The 19,897-nt window shown below is 31.6% G+C and overlaps 1 protein-coding gene across 7 annotated transcripts; it reads left to right on the top strand.

The window, feature by feature from the left end:
- Nucleotides 1–3,800: 3,800 nt before the first annotated feature.
- On the top strand, nt 3,801–10,323 carry LOC110665474 (ribonucleoside-diphosphate reductase large subunit). 7 transcript variants are annotated; one of them, XR_002496907.2, is made up of 18 exons: nt 3,805–4,377; nt 4,551–4,612; nt 4,708–4,795; nt 5,167–5,430; nt 5,548–5,788; nt 5,930–6,006; nt 6,200–6,370; nt 6,474–6,566; nt 6,628–6,786; nt 6,875–6,961; nt 7,210–7,374; nt 7,473–7,592; nt 8,123–8,325; nt 8,396–8,545; nt 8,629–8,776; nt 9,169–9,255; nt 9,591–9,777; nt 9,989–10,323. XR_002496907.2 is itself a non-coding variant. In XM_021825615.2 (17 exons), the coding sequence occupies exons 1-17, from the start codon at nt 4,150–4,152 to the stop codon at nt 9,687–9,689; spliced, it is 2,442 nt and encodes an 813-aa protein (XP_021681307.2). In that variant the 5' UTR covers nt 3,805–4,149; the 3' UTR covers nt 9,690–10,323. The 7 variants fall into 7 exon arrangements, 4 of the variants coding, with proteins under 4 accessions (XP_057994068.1, XP_021681307.2, XP_021681308.2 ...); XR_002496908.2 differs by having other exon boundaries at nt 9,591–9,783; XM_021825615.2 differs by having other exon boundaries at nt 9,591–10,323.
- Nucleotides 10,324–19,897: the final 9,574 nt, after the last annotated feature.

The following is a 19,897-nucleotide window of genomic DNA, read 5'->3' as shown; positions in this document are numbered from 1 at the left end:
AAAATATTTTTCGTTATTTGATTATAATGTTAAATTAATGATATTTATTTATTTCATGTATGTATAAGTATGTTCACATTTTAATAAAATTTTTAAAGTTTAAAAAATGAAAAATAACTTAATTTTTTAAAAAATAAAAGTAATTTTTCTTAATTTTTTTATCAGAAAAATATTTTTTTATTGACTAATTTTTTTAACTACTCCCAAATACCAAAAAATATAAAAAATATTTTTCAGGAAAATATTTTCCATAAAAGAAGAGAGATTTAAGTTTCAAAGTAGATTATTAATATATAATATATAGTATAATATACCTTTTAATTATTTTAAAATTATATAATTTTTAATTATAAAATATATATATAATTATGAATTATATATATATATATATATAATAGTATAATTAAGAGTTATAAGTTAATTCAATGTATTTATAATTAAAATTATTAAAAAAATATAAAGAAATAAAATATAAATTTTCATCACGACTTAACTCTATGAGCCAAATCGGCATTAGGATTTGAGTCAGCTTAAAGTCCTTAAAATCTTTTGTAAACCTTACTATTTTCAAATCCATGATCACACCGTAATCAAAGCCTAAAAATACAAAACAAAATAAAATGAAATATTATAAATTTATTTGCGCTAACTCAACCCAATATCTATATGAAATTCACAAAATGAAATTCACAGTTCAACTCCTGATATTCAACATGCATAAAACATATTGGATTATAAATTAATATAATATATTTATAAAATAGCATCACAACAACATACAAATAAATAAAAATTTCTAATTAACAATATTATATCATGAGGAAAAATGCATGTTAAATCCAGAAAAAAATTACTCCCCCTACAATATGGGAATTTAAAAATAAAATAATTAATTAAATAAACAATAAATAAATCAAAATTTATAGTTAATAATATTGTATCCTCCGGGGAAAATTACATGTTTTTGAAAAAAATTACTCCTCTTGTAACGTGGGAAAAAAATTGAATAAGAGTGAGCGTTCGACTCATTAAGTTTAAATGTTACTTACATATGTAATTTCTACAACTACTTAAAATTAATGCAACTATACCATGAAATGCACATCTAATATATTCAACAAACAATTTATCCAATATTCATATGAGAAGATAATTTGGAGTTATTCACACACTCAGTGTATTACATTAATATATAAATATGAGAGCCCATTCCCTATACAACTCTTTCATTTCAAATTTTGACACCAAACTCAACTCAGCAAGATTAACTCAAAACTGTACACCATCTCAAGAGTCTTATGAGATATTATCGATTTGATTATACCTAAAAAAATTTATAAATTATTAATGATTATCATGTAATTATATTTAATTTATAAAAATAAAAAATCTCAAAAATCTCATCAAGCCATCCGGTTCGTTCTGATGATCACATTTTTTAAATGGTGTGAGCGGAGTTAATTCCATCTTGAAGGTCTCGAGGCGCTGAGTTCAACAGTAATCTCGGATTGCTGAATTGTCGGAAAATTAGTCAGAAAGTTGCTATCTAACCCACCTCTCTCTTTCCTCTCCCTCACCGGAAAACAACATGGAATCCAACAAGGAAGGTCGGGTCTTGAAGCTGGGCATGCAAGGAGCTTGTTGTTGGTTGGATTTTGGCCGTCCAATGTCAGGATCAGACGGAAACATGTGGAGAAGGCTTCGGCGGCGCCCTCTTTCTTCCTTCTTGTTCCTCGTCGCCCAGAAGCCATGGCCGTCGCACCTAGTTCTTCTGCGTTTCCCGGAGACCACTGCAACTTGTCGGGACCATCGTCGGAGGTGAAGACAAGGACTAGCCGGAGAAAGGAAAGGGAGAGGGGAAGGAAAATCGTGAGGGGGTGGGGGTTGCTGCTACTCGATTTGAAATTTCTCTTTTTTTTTTTTTTTTTTTTTTTTCTTACAAAGACCCTAAACTTTTTAAAGCCTTTCAAACAAGTCGTAAAATCTTTTCAATTGGATCTCAAAATATAATATAATAATAATAATAATAATCAAAATAACACCTAAATTAAATCTTAGAATCAAAAGTTAATAATAATAAAATAATATATTTTATTAATTAATTTAATATTAAACTTTAAAACTAATTATTTAAATTAAAATTAAATTATTAAATAATTTATAAAATATATTTAGAAGTACCATTAAAAATAATATATATAAATAAAAGTATTACAATATTATAAATTAGTTAAAAAAAATAAAATAATATTTAAATACTATTAACATTTAATAAACTTTATATTTAAAAAAATTCAGATTATTATAATATTATGTTGAATTTATTCTACACATATATATAGAGTAGTACACTTATAATTAAAAGTTATAAGTTAATTTAATATATTTATAATTAAAATTATTATAAAAATATAAATAAATAAAATATAATATTATATTACATGTAGTTCATATATATATATATATATATATAAACACATGTAATTATATTGAATTTATATAATACAATTAAAAATTTTAAAGAAAAATATATGTAAATTTAATTATTGATTCTTAATAAATAATTAAAATTGGATTAAAATATTAAAAAAAATTCAGTTTAATATAATTTTTTTTAATTCGATTCAAGATCTTGTAAATTGTGCACACCTTAGCAGCAACATGAAGGTAGCCAAATAAAACAAAGATTAACAACTGAAGAAACACGCAAGGGCCAAGGCAATGAAAGTTGAAACCCATTACATCCCGCACAAGAATATCTCAACTTTATTTTTTTTTTCTTTTAATCTGAATATATCTTAACCTTAATCAATGGATGCTGCGACTCATCAATTGGATGGGGGAGAGCAAGTAATGCAAACCCGTTGGACTCGGCTAAGGGATCAAAATATAATTTTAAAAAAGAGGAGATTTCAAAATGATTTCAGCTAAGGGAGAGTAGCTTCCCTTCTCCCATTTCCTCCACTCACCAATTAGACTCGGCAGAGCACCGATGACTACTGACGTTGCCTGGCGACCTCGGCCAACGACTTCAGGCAGACCATTGTTGAGAAGTAGCGGCAAAACGGCAACGAGAAGACGCAGCGATAGCACAAACTTCAGGCGACATATCTTAGGTTAGGTGTTGGCTCTGTTGCTGGAGAGTTGATGTGCATTGCCCTTCAAGTATATGATTTTATTATTTTGAGATCTTATGTCATCTCAAATCCTAATGTTGGTCACGACCCACAAATTGGGTCGACGAAGAAATAATAATTTTTTGCTTCGGTGCATATAAGTTATTTGATTTACCTAATTAAAATAAATAAAATTAGAATTTTATAAAGTAGTAAATAAAATAACAAATTATAAAATTAAATAAAAATTTATAGTAAACAAAATTGTAAAATTGGATCAAATTTAAAAATTTTAAATATTGTATTTGGGAAAATGAAAAATAAGAAGGAGAAAAATAAGGATGAATTATAATTAACAAGCTTTAATTTAGTAATATTAAAATAATTTTTAATTCAAATTTGAATTTCGGAAGCTAATTGCATTATAGAGTTATTATATTTTTTTATTTATTTCTTATTTGAAGAGAAAAAAATAATAAAGAAAAGGAAAAATTTAGGTGGAAAATAAATGATCTCACTCATTTACATTAACTATCTAAATTAAGAAAAATGTTAAAAGAAATTTGTTGAAATTACAAATATATCCTTAATATTTGTGTTTATGAAAATTAAAATATGCATAAAACAACTTTGCTCCCTTATTTTTTCCCTGTCCAAATATGAGAAGAGAAAATTTTCTTCTCATCTTTTGCCATTTTATCTTCCTTCAAATTATCCAAACACGGTGTAGTATAGTCACCACCGAGCGGCGAGCAGGGAAGGCGCTCCAATTCCCAACCTCCACATATCAACAAATAGGCGGGAAAGTTAAAATATCGAAGAAACTGACAAAACGACAAGAAATTTACTTAAAATATATCAAAATTCATTTAAATTCAAACCCTTTCGCTTGCCGTGGCTTCTATAGCACTCTTCTTGCTTTTGTCTCTCTATATAAACACAAATCACAAACCTCCCATTACCTGTTCGATAAAAATCCTCATTAACCTTTCAAGTTGTTTCCAAATTCCAAAACTTACTTCTCAATCAGACCATGTACGTGATAAAGCGAGATGGGCGCCAAGAACCAGTCCATTTCGACAAGATCACGGCTCGGTTGAATAAACTGAGTTATGGGTTGAGTAGTAAACACTGTGACCCCGTGCTCGTCGCCCAGAAGGTTTGTGCTGGAATATACAAGGGTGTAACCACCACCCAGCTCGACCAGTTAGCCGCTGAGACAGCCGCTTCTATGACTGCCAACCATCCTGATTATGCTCTGGTGAGTCGGTTTATCCAAGTCTAATGTCTGGCTTATCTTACGCTTTTGGATTAATTATTTTTGCTGAATGATTATATCTGTGGTTCATGGTTGAGTTTAGTCTAGGTGATCAACTGAGAATAGTTGTTTATTTGCTTGATTTGATTGCTTAATTGATTCATAACGTGGTGCAGCTGGCTGCGAGAATTGCAGTTTCGAATCTGCATAAGAATACAAAGAAGTCGTTTTCGGAAACGTAAGAGTTTCTGTTTGATTGAATTTCCGTACCTTTGTTTGGATTTTAGTGGTTTACTTGGGAAGAATATGTTTTGGCATGGATGGGTAATGCAGGATCAAAATAATGTATAACCATGTTGATAAGAGGTCTGGACTAAAGGCTTCTCTTATTGCGGATGATGTTTATGAAATAATCATGAAGGTAATGTTCCATAATTAATTTTATGTTATTGTTTTCAAGCAACAATTATTGTAAATAAAATTATCTTGAACATCTATAAAATTAGGATCAGGAACCTAACTTTTGAATCATCATTTGGTTCACTGGAAATGTGAACTCACCAAATCTTTCTTGGAACTACCAGCCATGTTGTGACTAGACTTCTATTGTCAATACTCAACTCCTATTCTACCAAGCATCTCCAATAACTATTTTCTTGACTAAAAATGTGTATGAGGAATGATGGTCAGATTATTATTATTATTATTATTATTATTATTATTATTATTATTATTAGGTGTTGAATGGTGCTTGATGAATATATTTAATAATTTATGTTTTCTTGCTATCAGAATGCTACCCTTCTAGACAGGGAGATCATCTATGATAGAGATTTTGACTATGATTACTTTGGCTTCAAAACTCTTGAGAGGTCCTACCTTTTGAAGGTTAATGGGAAAATTGTAGAAAGACCACAACACATGTTGATGAGGGTTGCTGTTGGTATCCACAAAGATGACATTGACTCCGTTGTCAAAACATACTACTTGATGTCTCAGCGTTGGTTCACACATGCTACCCCTACGCTTTTCAATGCTGGAACACCCCAGCCACAAGTATGTTTATTGCATATCATTGTTTAACATGATTTTGGATGCTCATCTTTTCAATATTTCTTAAATTGTCTTATTCCCCCTCTCTCTCCCCCTGTTCTTCTTTGCTTGATATGGCAGTTGAGTAGCTGCTTTCTTGTGTGCATGAAAGATGATAGCATTGAGGGCATATTTGATACTTTGAAGGAGTGTGCTGTTATTAGCAAGCTAGCTGGAGGAATTGGTCTTTCTGTGCATAATATTCGTGCTGCAGGCAGTTACATTCGTGGGATAAATGGGAGTTCCAATGGCATTATTCCTATGCTTCGAGTGTTTAATGACACTGCGCGCTACGCTGATCAAGGTGGAGGTAAGAGGAAAGGTAAAGTCACAAATCTTTTACTCATAGTTGTTATGTTTAGGTCTCACACACACACACACACACACACACACACACACACACACACACACGTCTCATGTAATGATTTATGTGCAATCATGAACAATTTTTGTTTTGTTTTAGGTGCTTTTGCCATATATTTGGAGCCATGGCATGCAGATATCTTTGAGTTTCTAGATCTTAGGAAAAATCATGGAAAGGTATAAATATAATATGGATTTTGGATTAATGAGTTCAATTATTGTTCTGGTCAATGATATTCTCATTTTTATCTAGAACATGGACCTAATCAAGGTTGTGAATTCTTTCTTATATTTGTGCCTTTCTTTACTTTCTTTTTTTTTTTTTTCTAAGATTTTGTTGCATATGCTGTTTTCAATTCCAATTTTGCAGGAAGAACATCGAGCAAGAGATTTATTCTATGCTCTCTGGATTCCTGATCTCTTTATGGAAAGAGTCCGAGGTGATGGCAGCTGGTCTTTGTTTTGCCCCAATGAAGCTCCCGGTTTGGCTGATTGTTGGGGAGAAAAATTTGAAAATTTGTACATTAATTATGAAAATGAGGTCTTTTATAAATTCTTTTTAATCATGATGGTTGTTTGAGCCAGTTGTAAAGTATTACTCTGTATGAGAGTTAACAGTTAGATAACATGTTATGTGGATACAGGGTAGGGCAAAGAAGGTTATATCAGCTAGGAAACTTTGGTTTGAGATTTTAAATTCCCAGATTGAAACTGGAACTCCTTACATGCTTTATAAGGTAATTGGAAGTGTAAATTCTTTTTTGTTGGTTCACTTCTTTTTGGATGATTCTTAAATAGTTTCTCCAGGATTCTTGCAATAGGAAGAGCAACCAGAAGAATCTGGGTACTATAAGGTCCTCAAACTTGTGCACTGAGATTATTGAGTTCACAAGTCCCACAGAAACTGCCGTTTGCAATCTGGCATCCATTGCTCTACCACGATTTGTCAGGGAAAGGGTGACATTTTGGAATCTTAATCAATGCATAGCATACTTTAATCTACCTTTGATATGACTGTTCATCAGTCATTGCTTGGTTGTTGTAGGGGGTGCCAATTGAGTCTCACTCATCCAAGCTGGTTGGCAGTACAGATTCAAAGAGCAGATATTTTGATTTTGCAAAACTAGCAGAGGTTTGCCACAGTTGGAATGTTGAAAATCTCTATAATGAAGTTTAGATTTTGCTTGGAGTGGCAAGCAAGTATATTTGGTGCACTGATAGATTATTTTAATCTAAAGTTATAGTTGAAACACGTTGTATTACCTATATACTTAGCTAGACATCCATTGAAGGTAGAATTGTATCTGCTATCTAACTTCAAAAATTTTAATTGTTATACCTGATAAACTTGGACTTATGTGAATTTTATTGATATGATAGGTTACTGCTACAATTACTGCAAATCTTAACAAGATAATTGATATTAGTTACTATCCCATTGAAACTGCAAGAAGATCGAATTTAAGACAAAGGCCAATTGGTATTGGAGTTCAGGGTCTTGCCGATACTTTTATCCTGCTTGGCATGCCATTTGATTCACCAGAGGTATTAACTTGCTCCTGCTGGATATGATTTAGGCTTGATTCATTGGCTTAGCTTGACTCAATGCTAGTTCTTTTTTTATTTTTTTATTTTTTTTACAGGCCCAACAGCTAAACAGAGATATATTTGAAACTATATACTACTACGCATTGAAATCTTCTTCTGAGTTGGCAGCGAAAGATGGTCCATATGAGACGTATCGTGGAAGCCCTCTGAGCAAGGTATGGATCTCTGAGCTTTTCAATTTTCATGAAATTATGCCAAAGGCATATGCAAAAGATGGAATGTCCTAGTGTCATATTGTTAATACTTAGAAGATGTGCTCCTCTTTGTCTATAGTGTATACCTTGGACATATATCCTCTCAGGAAACTCTTTGGGCAATAAAGTTGAACCTTAATGTTTGATTATTTGTTTCATTCATTGTTCATAAGATTTATATAAAAAAATTATGGAGGCTAATTTTCATTTGATTTAATGGTGGATAGTCTAGGCAATAATCTTGTACAATTAACTATTGAGAAATTGCATGGAGAAAGTGTGTAACTTGGTATTTGTGTAACTTGGCATTTCGTTCCTTTCTCATCAGGTTTTCTTAATTACATTATGCACTGTACATGATATTGGGTTTTAAAAGTCTTACCTGTTAAATTCTATTAAATGTACTTTATATGTCTTCAAAGAAGATATATAAATGAGAAGCAATAACAAAATACCTCCTAGATCTTTAGCAACCTTCCTTCTTTATTTAGGGAATTCTCCAAATGGACATGTGGGGTGTGATGCCATCAGAAAGATGGGATTGGGATGCTCTTAGGGAAATGATCTTAAAGAATGGCGTAAGGAATTCCCTTCTTGTAGCACCAATGCCAACTGCTTCAACAAGCCAGATTCTTGGCAACAATGAGTGTTTTGAGCCTTATACTTCCAATATCTATAGCCGCAGAGTTTTAAGGTTTGCTTTTATATATTAACTCAGCGCCTTTGAAGTGTATCTGCTGCCATCTAATTTCCCTCATTTTCAGTGGTGAATTTGTTGTGGTGAACAAACACCTACTCCATGACTTAACAGAGATTGGTCTTTGGTCACATTCTCTTAAAAACAAGATAATTAATGAGAATGGTTCTATTGCAAAAATTCCTGAAATTCCTGAGCAGCTGAAAGCTATCTACAAGTATGCATTTTCCTTGTATGTTTTTGTTTCTTATTTATCGTTTCTTATTATCAAGCTTATGTAGTAGGACTACATAATGTCAGGACAGTGTGGGAAATCAAGCAAAAGACACTGGTTGATATGGCTGTTAACCGGGGTTGCTACATAGACCAGAGTCAAAGTCTGAATATTCACATGGAGCAACCTGATCTTGGGAAACTAACTTCATTGCATTTCTATGCTTGGTCTAAGGTATCAATTTATTTATTTATAATGCCTTAAGTAGCAAATTCACTACATATTCATTGTAGAATACAGTTGCTGCCTCATTTTGCACTTTTTTTTGTTAGTAACAGTATTGATGCTATTTTTACCTTGCCTTCATTAAGCATTAACTGGACATTGTGGTTAAATAAGTGGAGAATACTCTTTATAATTCTGAAATGAATCAATTCTGTTATGGATTATTTGAGGTGGGCATATTTACTTCTCATCATTGCCATGAAGTTGATTGATCATAACCCTTTGTTTTGCTGTGGACTAAAGATTAAATATTTGTTCTCTATTCATGTTCTGATTGTTCATGGTATTTGTTACATGTTACAATTTCACATTTTGATCTTTTTGTGTTATTTTCTCTGCAGGGCCTGAAAACAGGAATGTACTATCTCAGAACTCGTGCTGCAGCTGATGCAATCAAGTTCACAGTTGATACATCTGTTCTCAACCATGTAATGAAATTTCTTTTCATTATCATGTTAAGCTTTGTTCGCGCATTGCATAAATCTTCATTCCACGTTTGTTTCTTAGTTTTTGAAGATATAAATTCATTTTGAGAATTGAGCTATCCCAGAGAAATATGGAAATTGAGAAAAAGTTCAATCAATACTTATAAATAATTGCTTGTTATATGAATTTTTTTTTCTTTTGAAACATTGGATACAAGGTTTCAAATAAAAACATCTTCTACAGAATACTTGTTATGATTTTTGGCAGTGGCCTTTGAGTCATTGGTAAATAATTCTCATATTTATGGTCAGATTTGACTTATTTTGTGGTGAAACAGGAAAATGTCAATAGGACAAACAGTGATGTCAATAGCGATTTGGCACAAGTGCTATGCTCGATGAAGAATAAAGAAGGGTGCATGTCCTGTGGTAGTTGAAGTGCAAATAAATGTGTGATCATATATTGGTTACAATCGACTGCAAGTTGGAATTGAAGTGCTTTGGACCATGTACAAGCAACATTCTGTAAGTGTATGTCTGATCCATACGAAACTAACTCTTTGAGAAAACTGTCTTTCAGTTATTAATTCCTCTAGTAAATCAGGATGTTATGAAGTGGCTAGTACTGTGTTTTTGCAAAAGTACATATCCGTTCATTAGGGGTTTAGGATTAGAGAACTACATGAAAAGGTTTGTATGTAAAGGTCACAATCTTATTTGTTGTTTTTTGTATCAGATGACACGAGCCATCTTATGCCGTCTTCTGTATAAAATGTTTTGCTTTACCATGTATAATTGGATGAAAGGCTAGATTTGAATACTTCACTCTAACAATCTATGATGGCCATATGATGGCAATATCTAAGACTTGATAGTTTGTGATAATGCTGATTGATGGGCTTTGGATCATTTCTAATCAACTGGGCCTAGCATGCAAGGAAGGGTGTTAAAAGAGTCTCGGTGATTGATATGCACCATTATCTTGCTTCTAATAGAGGCTTTAGTTTTTATGTTAAACTTTTCATGTACTATGAGGGAAGAGCTGAATTTCTAATCCATTAGAATTTTTAATCCTGTCTTTCTTTTCATTTCTTTCCCCCTTGAACAGTTTTTTCCTTATTTTGCATAAGCTATCTCCAGTTTGCAGCTTTTTGACTGAACTGGGCTGCAGTTTACTTACCAGTCCTGGGCATTCCTATGGAAAAAGTTCTGTATTATCTTTTTTTCTTTCAATGACTTTTCATACCATGTAGAAATTATTTACTAATATTTAATGTCTGCCAAATTTGACAAATTATTCAGCGAAAAGAAAGTTCTAATGTTTGTACTCAAAATAGTATTTGTGTCATTTGACATTGATTTGCATAGACAATATTGTGAAGTACTAGATCAGGAGAAAGTGTCTATATATATACATACACATATATAATTCTAATGTATCATTTAAAAGTCAATGACAACGGTTCAAATTGAAGAGTATTGGTCTCTCCGGTCCTCTGGCTACTTGTATGTCCCATTTTTAGTAGTTCAAAGAAATTTGTATTATTCTTTTTTGGCTTTTCCGAGCTGGCTTACCATAGCTGGTTTATTACTGTATAGAAGCACATTTTGGTTATACTAATGATTGAAGATTGCTATCTTATCTGCTAGAATGAGATAGGAAAGTGGGGAATGGCTTTGATGGTGATAGCTAGAGCGGCCAATATAGATACAACATGTGCTGCCATTTAGTAAACCAACAATAGAATAATAACTTTTTGATAAAAAAATCTGTAGGGTCATACTCTCATTGTAAAAAATGATATGCATAATGAACTATTTAGTAAGATTTGATTTATGATAAGTGGAAAGAAATGGTTCTACACTTTATTGATACAGTTGCTTTGTTGTGGTTGTAGAACATTTATTTGCATGATGACAAATATTTATATAATCTTTTTAAGTGTTAATTTTGAACTAGAAATTCTTAGTCTTATTCATTCATGATACACACACATAAATTCTTAAATAGAAAAAGAATAAAATCCCTAAAATTTTGCTAACCAATAAAGGAATATATATATAGCTAAGCTTGGTTTGATTTAGTGGTTGAAGACATATCACTTAATTGGGAGATCCAGGTTTGAATTTTCATCCTCCAAATCCCTTACTAAAAAAAAAGGCATATAAATGAACAAATTTACTTCCTACTCTATAACATTTTCTATCAAGTTGGAGCATAGAATCTCATCAACTCCAACATTTCCCCTTAATGAGATTCTTATTGAAGCTAATAACTTCCTCCCAGCAGCTCATAAATAGCACAACTAGCACCTCACAAGGCTGCACAAACACAAGGCTACATAGGATTGCACCTCACTAGGTTCTAAAGCACCCACATGAATGCATAGTAGCCTCAAAGTAACAGTATCATACCAAATGCAGAAACACCCATACAATGGCACTACCACACAAAGCAACTCACAGGATTACACTTCCTCCAAAGGTGACACCGTGAGAAAATACTAATGTAACGCAATTCACAAGGTTGCATTTCCCTCTCCAAAGGCAATGTTGGCGAGGAAAAAGATGAAATAGTAGGTCAGTCTTTATCCAATAGCTCACAAGGTTATGATATAGTTCTTGTCCAAACTTAAACACTCACATAAAAATGCCAAACCACAAAGCATCTCTCAAGCCTGCTGAAGACCACAAGCAGACAAGAATTTAAGGATGTAGTGGGTCTTTGAAGCCACAATTCTCATTAAGCAAAAAGTTGCTCAAAACACAACAATAGAGTCTAAGTAAACAAGTCTTAAAGCAACACACAATCTCAGCAAAAAACAAATTTCCCTAAATCACAAAAAAGCTACCTTATAGCAACATGTTACAATAGCATACCAACACCCAAAATAATTATTAAACCCAAATAATAGCTAAAAGCAAAACTCAAATTGGCTAAAGACAGGAACTTGACCCATCTCAATAACTCTAAACTCAAGTTTGTTGAGGAACTAATTAAATAATATGGATAGCAACAAAGACCAGAGGCTAATAAAAGCAAGCAAAAATAGCAATAACTAGAGGTTGAAATAGTACTTGAAATAGTTGTTGGTTCATAAACACCTTGGAAACCTTGGAATTGGTATAGAGGAACACCATGACGTACTCTCACCATCTAGTTGATGCCGAAAGAGAAGATCGGAGCCAGAAAAATTGAAGAACACACCCGTTGCACTAGCATGTAGGGGAGAGGTTAAAACCAAAGAACTGTGCAAAATAAAATAAAATAAAATAAAATCCAAGGCTAGAACAGTGCTTTATTGTACTTGTGAATAGTACCCATAAATAGTACTAATGAACATTATTCATGAATAATATTGAATCCCTAATAAATCCTTAATTTTGTTCATTCATAATGCACATGCACGTGTATATATATATATATATATATATTTACTTCCTATTTTATAACACTCTACTTCAAGTTGGAGCATGGATTCTCATCAATTCCAATAGTGAGTAAAATTTGATTACTGGACTCTTCATAATTAGGCAACTTTACTAGCTAGAGGGTCTAGAACTTGTCATCTGGAAGCTTGTGTAAAAAATTAGTTGAAAAAAAAAAGGTTCTTAGGATCTTGAAACTTAATGTAAGACATGTCGTAGGAATGTGCCTTCTTAATGGCTTAACTGTAAAAACCGTCCCTGAACTTAGGGGCTACTTTCGTTTCCGTCATTGAATTTTAATTTGTTAAAATAAAATTATTGAACTTAGCTTTTATTGCAAAAAAAAAGTCCTGACCAAAATCCAATGTGAGTTCTGTTTAACGCATACATGGCTTTTTTAAATAATAAAAAACCACGTGTGATTAATCTTGAACCAAAGGTCCAACTCTACGATCATGAAGACACAACCTAACACTCCATAAGCAGAAATAACAACCCCATGCCTCTGCCATGTCCATTTTCTTGTTGATTATCACTCGACCACCATAGATACAAACCATGGCAAACTCAATTGCAGTGTCATTCCTCGCAATCAAAGACTAAAAATCTCATAGCACTACGCAATACATACCTTCACCATTTCACAGCTCCCATTTCATCGCCACCATCTAACCTTAAATCTATTGGTACAGATACTAACCTACACTATCTCTTTCTCAATCACTTGGCAACAAACCCATTTCATTTATACCCTACTTCCTAAATAAACTCACATACCCACGATCACCGTTGCAATGTCACCCCTTTTTCTCTTGACCAACAAGGTTGCCGCTTGAATTAAGGGAAATCTCAATAGCTATTGGCAAATCTTTGGAGAAATTTCCATCAGTACATTCTCAATTGGCCCATTATCCTTGTCCTTCATAATGCCTCTTTTCAGTTTGACCCACAACACACCAGTTGTTCCCCTCCATCAACATAGTGCCACCACCACAGAACGCAAGCTCCACCATCGACCTCAATCTAAAGCTCTCTACTTTATGGCTTCCTCTTGGTGCTTCTACCTCTACTTTCGATTTGAGCTACTGTAATTCTCTTGGTGATCCTCAATCTAGCAATTATACAACTATTGATTTTATTGTGAAAATTACAACCACACAAATTAAAGAACACAAAATTTAACGTGGTTCGGCGTAAACCTACTCCACCAAGTAAATTCACTATCAAAGAAAAAATAATTATTTTCCTCACTTTCAAAATCACTTAAAAGAAACTTACGGAATTCAAAACACTTCTCTACTTCGTGAGCTTTCTATAAATACAATGGCTAACCAACTACTCATATATATATATATATATATAGGCCACAAAAAACTAGTCTTTTTGGGATTCTAATTATTAAACTTAATAATTTAAATTCTACTAAAATTTCTATTTTATCTAATTTTCTAATTCTAATTTGACTTGGACTTAACAATGTCTACCTTCAAGTCAAATGGAATTAGTTTTCAATACTTCTGCAAAAGTCAGTTTTCTCTTGGGTACTTTCCTATAATATTGATTGTTGATGTTGCCTCTTGCCTCAACTTGCATTCTTCCAATCAATGTGTTTGCTTCCAATTTGTAGAAATTTTTTGCAGCAATCTTTTTACCCTTATGATCACAAGAGCACCTTATTAATTCTCATTACTTCACTATGAATCGAACACTCGTAACTTAAAGAATCTAGCTTATCTAAGGAAATTAAGTTCCTTTTGAATTTAGGAACATATCTCACTTCATCAAATACTTTCATAAGATCACCAAGCAGTTTGATCTTCACTCTTCCAAATTCTTCAACCTCTATCTTGTTTCCATTTGCTAACTTTACTTTTTCTCCTTTCTTTTCTTCAATCACATCGAGCCACTCATTCTTTGAGCATATATGGAATACGCAAGTAGAATCCATTAACCACTTATCTTGTAATGGATCTTTTGCCTTTTCCTTATCATCATCCACATTCAAACATTCACCGTCAACACCATCATCAATTGCAATTGTAGTAATTCCTTCTTTTTCTTTTCCACAATTTTTCTTGAATTGTTTAAACTCTACAAGATCTTCCTTCATCTTCATATAGTGGTATTGAATGTGATCCTTCTCATGACAGTAGTGTTATTCTCCATTTTCAAGGTCTACTCGTGGTCTCGAACTCAATCTACTATTCTTTCTCCAATTGTTTCCATGTGGATTGCTTCTACCATAATTAGAATCAGTAACAAAAGCTCCACCTTCATTGCTACTACCCGTCTTCTTGAACTTCTCATCATCCAAGATAATTACGATAACTTCCTCTACCTTCAAAGTCTCCTTCCCAACTGTTAAGGTTGTCACTAAGCTTTTATAAAATTATGGGAGAGAAGTTTAAAAGCAAGAGGGCTTTATCTTCTTCATCAATCCTCACATCAACACTAGCTAATTGGGTAATTAATTTATTGAAAACATTAAGGTGATCTCTTATATTAGTACCTTCATTCATTCTGAGTTGGTACAACTCCTTCAAGTACAAGTGATTTGTGATTGACTTTGACATGTACAAACTCTCCAATTTTTTTCACAACACAACTAGCGAAGTCTCCTTTAAGACATTGTACTTCACATCAGGGGGCTAATGTCAATCAAGCCGTACTTACTGCCTTTTGCTGAAGCTCCTACTAATCATCACCTTTCATGGTCGTTGGTTGTTTTTTGTTCAATGCTTTTATTAATTCTTATTGCATAAGGAAATCCTTCACGATGTTTTGCCACAGACTGAAATTATTTTTCTTATCGAATAGCTCCACCTCAACTTGTGTGCTCGCCATCTTTAACATCTCGAACCACAGCTCTGATACCACTTGTTGTGAAGATCACACCCACACAAATTAAAGAACACAGAATTTAATGTGGTTCGGCGTAAGCCTACTTCACCTAACAAATTCACCATCAAGGAAAAAATAATTACAACCACTAATTACTTTTCTCACTCTCAAAATCACTCAAACAAAACTCACGGAATTCAACACATTTCTCCATTTCATGAGCTCCCTACAAATACAATGGCCAACTAACTACTCATATATATATAGGCCACTAAAACTAGTCTTTTTGGGACTCTAATTATTAAATTTTATAAATTAAATTCTACTAAACTTCCTATTTTATCTAATATCTTAATTCTAATTTAACTTGAACTCTAACAAATTTTGTAATTTCATTTCTTCATCTGCAAAAAATTAAACAGAGAAATGGGGAAAATTTTGAATTACAACAATAGAATTATAATCACTAGTATTAACCATACGCATTTGTGCTTCTCTATATATAAATGCCTCTCTTTATATCTAACACTCGATACATACCCATCTGTGCCTCTATCTCTCTCTCAATAATTTCTTGGTTCTGAGTTTTTGTTTTTTTGACGTATGTATATATATGTGGGTATGCATGCATATGGGTTCCCTCTTTGGGGATTTCTGGGGTTAGATCTCTATGGGTTTTTTGCTTTGGTTTAAATGTTTATTGCCTACAAATAGAAATTTTACAAGCAAAGATGAGGGCATTGATGACTATGGAGAGGAGGATGTCTTGAGAGAAAAAGAAGAAGAGAAATAGTGAGAGAAAGAAAGAGATGGAGAGAATTTTAGAGAGATAATGATAATCACCCTTGCTATCTCGGATGGAGGGGAGAAAACGTGACATTAGTTTTTTTTTTTTTATTATTTAAAAAAGCCATGCTGGAAAACCACGTATTCATCTAACCAGAGCTTATACCGGATTCTGGTGAGAATGACTTTCTCTGCAATAAAAGCTAAGTATAATGATTTTATTTTAACGAATTAAAGGACAAAAATGAAAATACTCCTTAAGTTCAGAGACGATTTGTGCAATTAAGCCACTTCTTAACTTATGAAACTGAAGCTATTTCAGATGTTAATGTGTTTGGAGTTAAAATTGTGTAGATTCATTTTTTGGTCCATAAATCATGATTACTATCAACTAATGAAATTTCAATTCAATCCCATTTAGCTAAGGCTAGTTGCTTCAAGGTGTCTTTCTTTTTTTTTTTTTTCGGTTCATTCCAAAGCAGCAGTTGGATTTCCTGATATCGGCAATTGGAGATTGATCATAATTTATCTATATGTCGTAGTCAAACAGGAATATTGCTGGGCTAATAGATAACTATCTTTGTCTTTGGCCTGAATAACACATTGTATTGTTTGATTTGTGACTTTTCACTGTGATATTCTTTACTTGATAGTTTTATCTTTTAATGCTTTTCGATGTTATGTTTTCAATTTCAATCCATTTGGGATATTTGAACTCCCCTTTACATGCTTCAAGTTCTCATTCCACGTATACTTTTCAAAGCAAGCAATTACTTGTACTTTTATTTTTGTTCATTGTTTTTCCTGCGGACAATCAACACTGACAATCTTCAGAAGTCATCATCCTAGATTTGGTATTGACATTGCCCCAACTTTAAGACGCTTTTAATTTGTATCTTTTATAAATGGGCATCTTTAACTTCATTTACAGTCAATTTAAGGCAGTTCCATGGTAAAAATGAATGGATAAGCCTCCTGTGGTGATATCTATTCTATTCTTGTGGTTAGAAAAAAAGAGCAGTTCTAGTTTCCCACTTGTGTCTATAGATATCTATTGCAATAGCAGACGTGCACCACATATCTGACGCTGAGATGACCTATATATCTATCTCTTTTGGGGGATCTAATGAAAAATGATTGTTTTTTATTCTATTATGTGGTTGGTCCAAATGCGCTGCACTTAGACCAGAAAATAGAGCCTTTGAACTCCATAAATTATCTATGGCAAGAAAGTGATCAACTTTTTTTTTGGGGGATGCAGCGTTTGAATGTGTCATCATGTTTGTACTAATTGGAATGATGGACAAATTGGAATTATTCTGATACATGCTAAAAGATTGCTTTGCACATGCAATTACTACAAGATTAGCATACAATTTGGCTAATTTGGTAAAGGGATGATTATTCTATAGGCGACCCCGATTTATTCCAATCCATCATGATTGAATTTTCATACATATGGAGCTTTGAAGTTTATGCATACTGTATGTTTTAATTACCAAAACTAGCTTAATATTTTAAGCTTCTTGGTCAAAAATAGACTTAACTAGAACCATTAGAATTTAGAAAACCATCTTGCCAAATTTTTTCTTCATAACGTAGATTAAATGAAAAACCACCAATGGGTTTAGGTTATGTTAATATGCCATAATACAATATAATGCAATTAAATTTTTTATTAAGATTTAATAAAAAATTAAATTATATTTAAATGTGACATTAATCAGGTGATTCGAAAATTTAAAATTTTATAATTTTAATAGGGCCAAATGAAAAAAAATCTCTAAGCCCATTTTAATCTAAGTATTTTAAATTTTTGTAAGTAATTAGACTTTTGTAAGGATGATAACGAGTAAAATACTTATAAAAGTTATGCTATCTGAATTCGAACTTAATTAATATTTTTAAATTTTAAATTTATTCTAAATCAGTTTAAAATTTATTCTTTACTATTTAAATTCATTTTAAATTTTATTATTATTATTTAAAAAATATTTAAATTCGTTTAATTTTATATATTTTAATTAATAATAAACATAAAAATTATTTTTTATTAACAATTTATATTTTAAAATTTTATTAATTTTATAAAATATTTAAATTATATTTGAAAAAATATAAAAACTTATAAATATTATTATAAAAAATATATATTTTATATTTAATTAAATGTTTATATAAATAAACTCAACATATAAAATCTAAATTTGAACAGAACTTGTTTCAAATATACTACTTAAATCCATCATATTAGTTGTATTTGATCCACTGAAATGTTGGATTCAATACCTAAACCGTCAACAAAAATAACATGATACGTAAGAATGAGTAGTCCCAAATAATAAGAAAGTGACTTGCTCCCCATTGTAAGAAAAGACTATTATCTCCGCTTTGATAAATCATTCTATCTCTTTATATTAAAATGGTAAATAACTTAAATATGTCCTAAGGAAAATGAAATTTGATATTGTGAGAATTGTTACTTTATCAAATTAAGTGATTATTTACATCCATCGATAGTAAGGGAAAAAATTGCAGAAATTTTATATTATGGTTTATTTATTTATTTCATGTGTGGAATACATCATTTGACACCTAATTTTTATAGTAAAAGTCAGTTGGCTCCCTTGACCTTTATAGGAAAATTTCTTGTCAACATTTAACACCCAACTTTTTTTTTTTTTTTTTATATTACAATTTAACACCTAATGACCTAGTCAGCATTTTGCGTGGAATCATGCATTTATATGCAAGTTATACTCTAGAATGAAGATGACATGAAAAGACATTGAAAATTAAATTAAAATTATATTTCATGTATTCAATAATTTGAAGATTGAAGGCCTCATCATATAAGAAGTTAAATATTCAAAAAATTCTAATTTCGATAACTCTCCATTCTTTTAAAAATTTGCTAAGTCTCATAATAATATCTCTTAGGGACATAGCAAGCCGTTTTTAAGGACCTAAATTTATATGTAATACAATTGTCACGTCTTATAAGCCCCATCAATGGTATCACATTCTCTTCTATTCAAATTTCTAACGACTGTATGTACAGATCAATAATCTCTGTTTTTTTTTGAGACTTGAAATATCACACCAATGATGGTGATATTACATGAAATCGCATTCATAGGGATTTTTTTTTTCTTTTTTTACCCTAAATTAGTTTTCAAGCTTTTTCTAATCTAATTTTTTAATTTATTATGAATTTAAAATATAAATATATAAAAAATAATTAAAAATAGGTAAATTTTATTATATATGAACTCAGATATATTTTTTTTAACATTTAATAATTTGAGCCGATATTTTGAATTAGATTTAAAAAGTTATGTGAGTGATAAAATAAAAATGTGAATAAACTAAAACTAATTTAAACCAAATAAAAGTGAATCAATGAGCTTTAACTCAGAATAATTCAATTGTATTATAGTAGTTTTCACAAACTGTGAAATTTCGAATTCAAATTCAATGGATCCAATTGTAAAAATTAACACTAAATAAATGTGAAATTAATTTTGCTAGAAAAGTAACTTCTTATGTGGAAAAGAACTTTCATTTAGCATTTATGCTCATAAATTTA

This window comes from Hevea brasiliensis, chromosome 16 (assembly GCF_030052815.1).
Source record: "Hevea brasiliensis isolate MT/VB/25A 57/8 chromosome 16, ASM3005281v1, whole genome shotgun sequence".
NCBI lineage: Eukaryota > Viridiplantae > Streptophyta > Magnoliopsida > Malpighiales > Euphorbiaceae > Hevea > Hevea brasiliensis.
This window is presented reverse-complemented; position numbering and strand designations above follow the sequence as displayed.

Coding starts and splice junctions, on each gene's coding strand:
- LOC110665474 (XM_021825615.2), top strand. CDS start 4,150: ATGTACGTGATAAAGCGAGATGGGCGCCAAGAACCAGTCCATTTCGAC. Junction 6,787..6,874: donor CACGATTTGTCAGGGAAAGG/GTGACATTTTGG, acceptor TGGTTGTTGTAG/GGGGTGCCAATTGAGTCTCA. Junction 8,777..9,168: donor ATTTCTATGCTTGGTCTAAG/GTATCAATTTAT, acceptor TTTTCTCTGCAG/GGCCTGAAAACAGGAATGTA.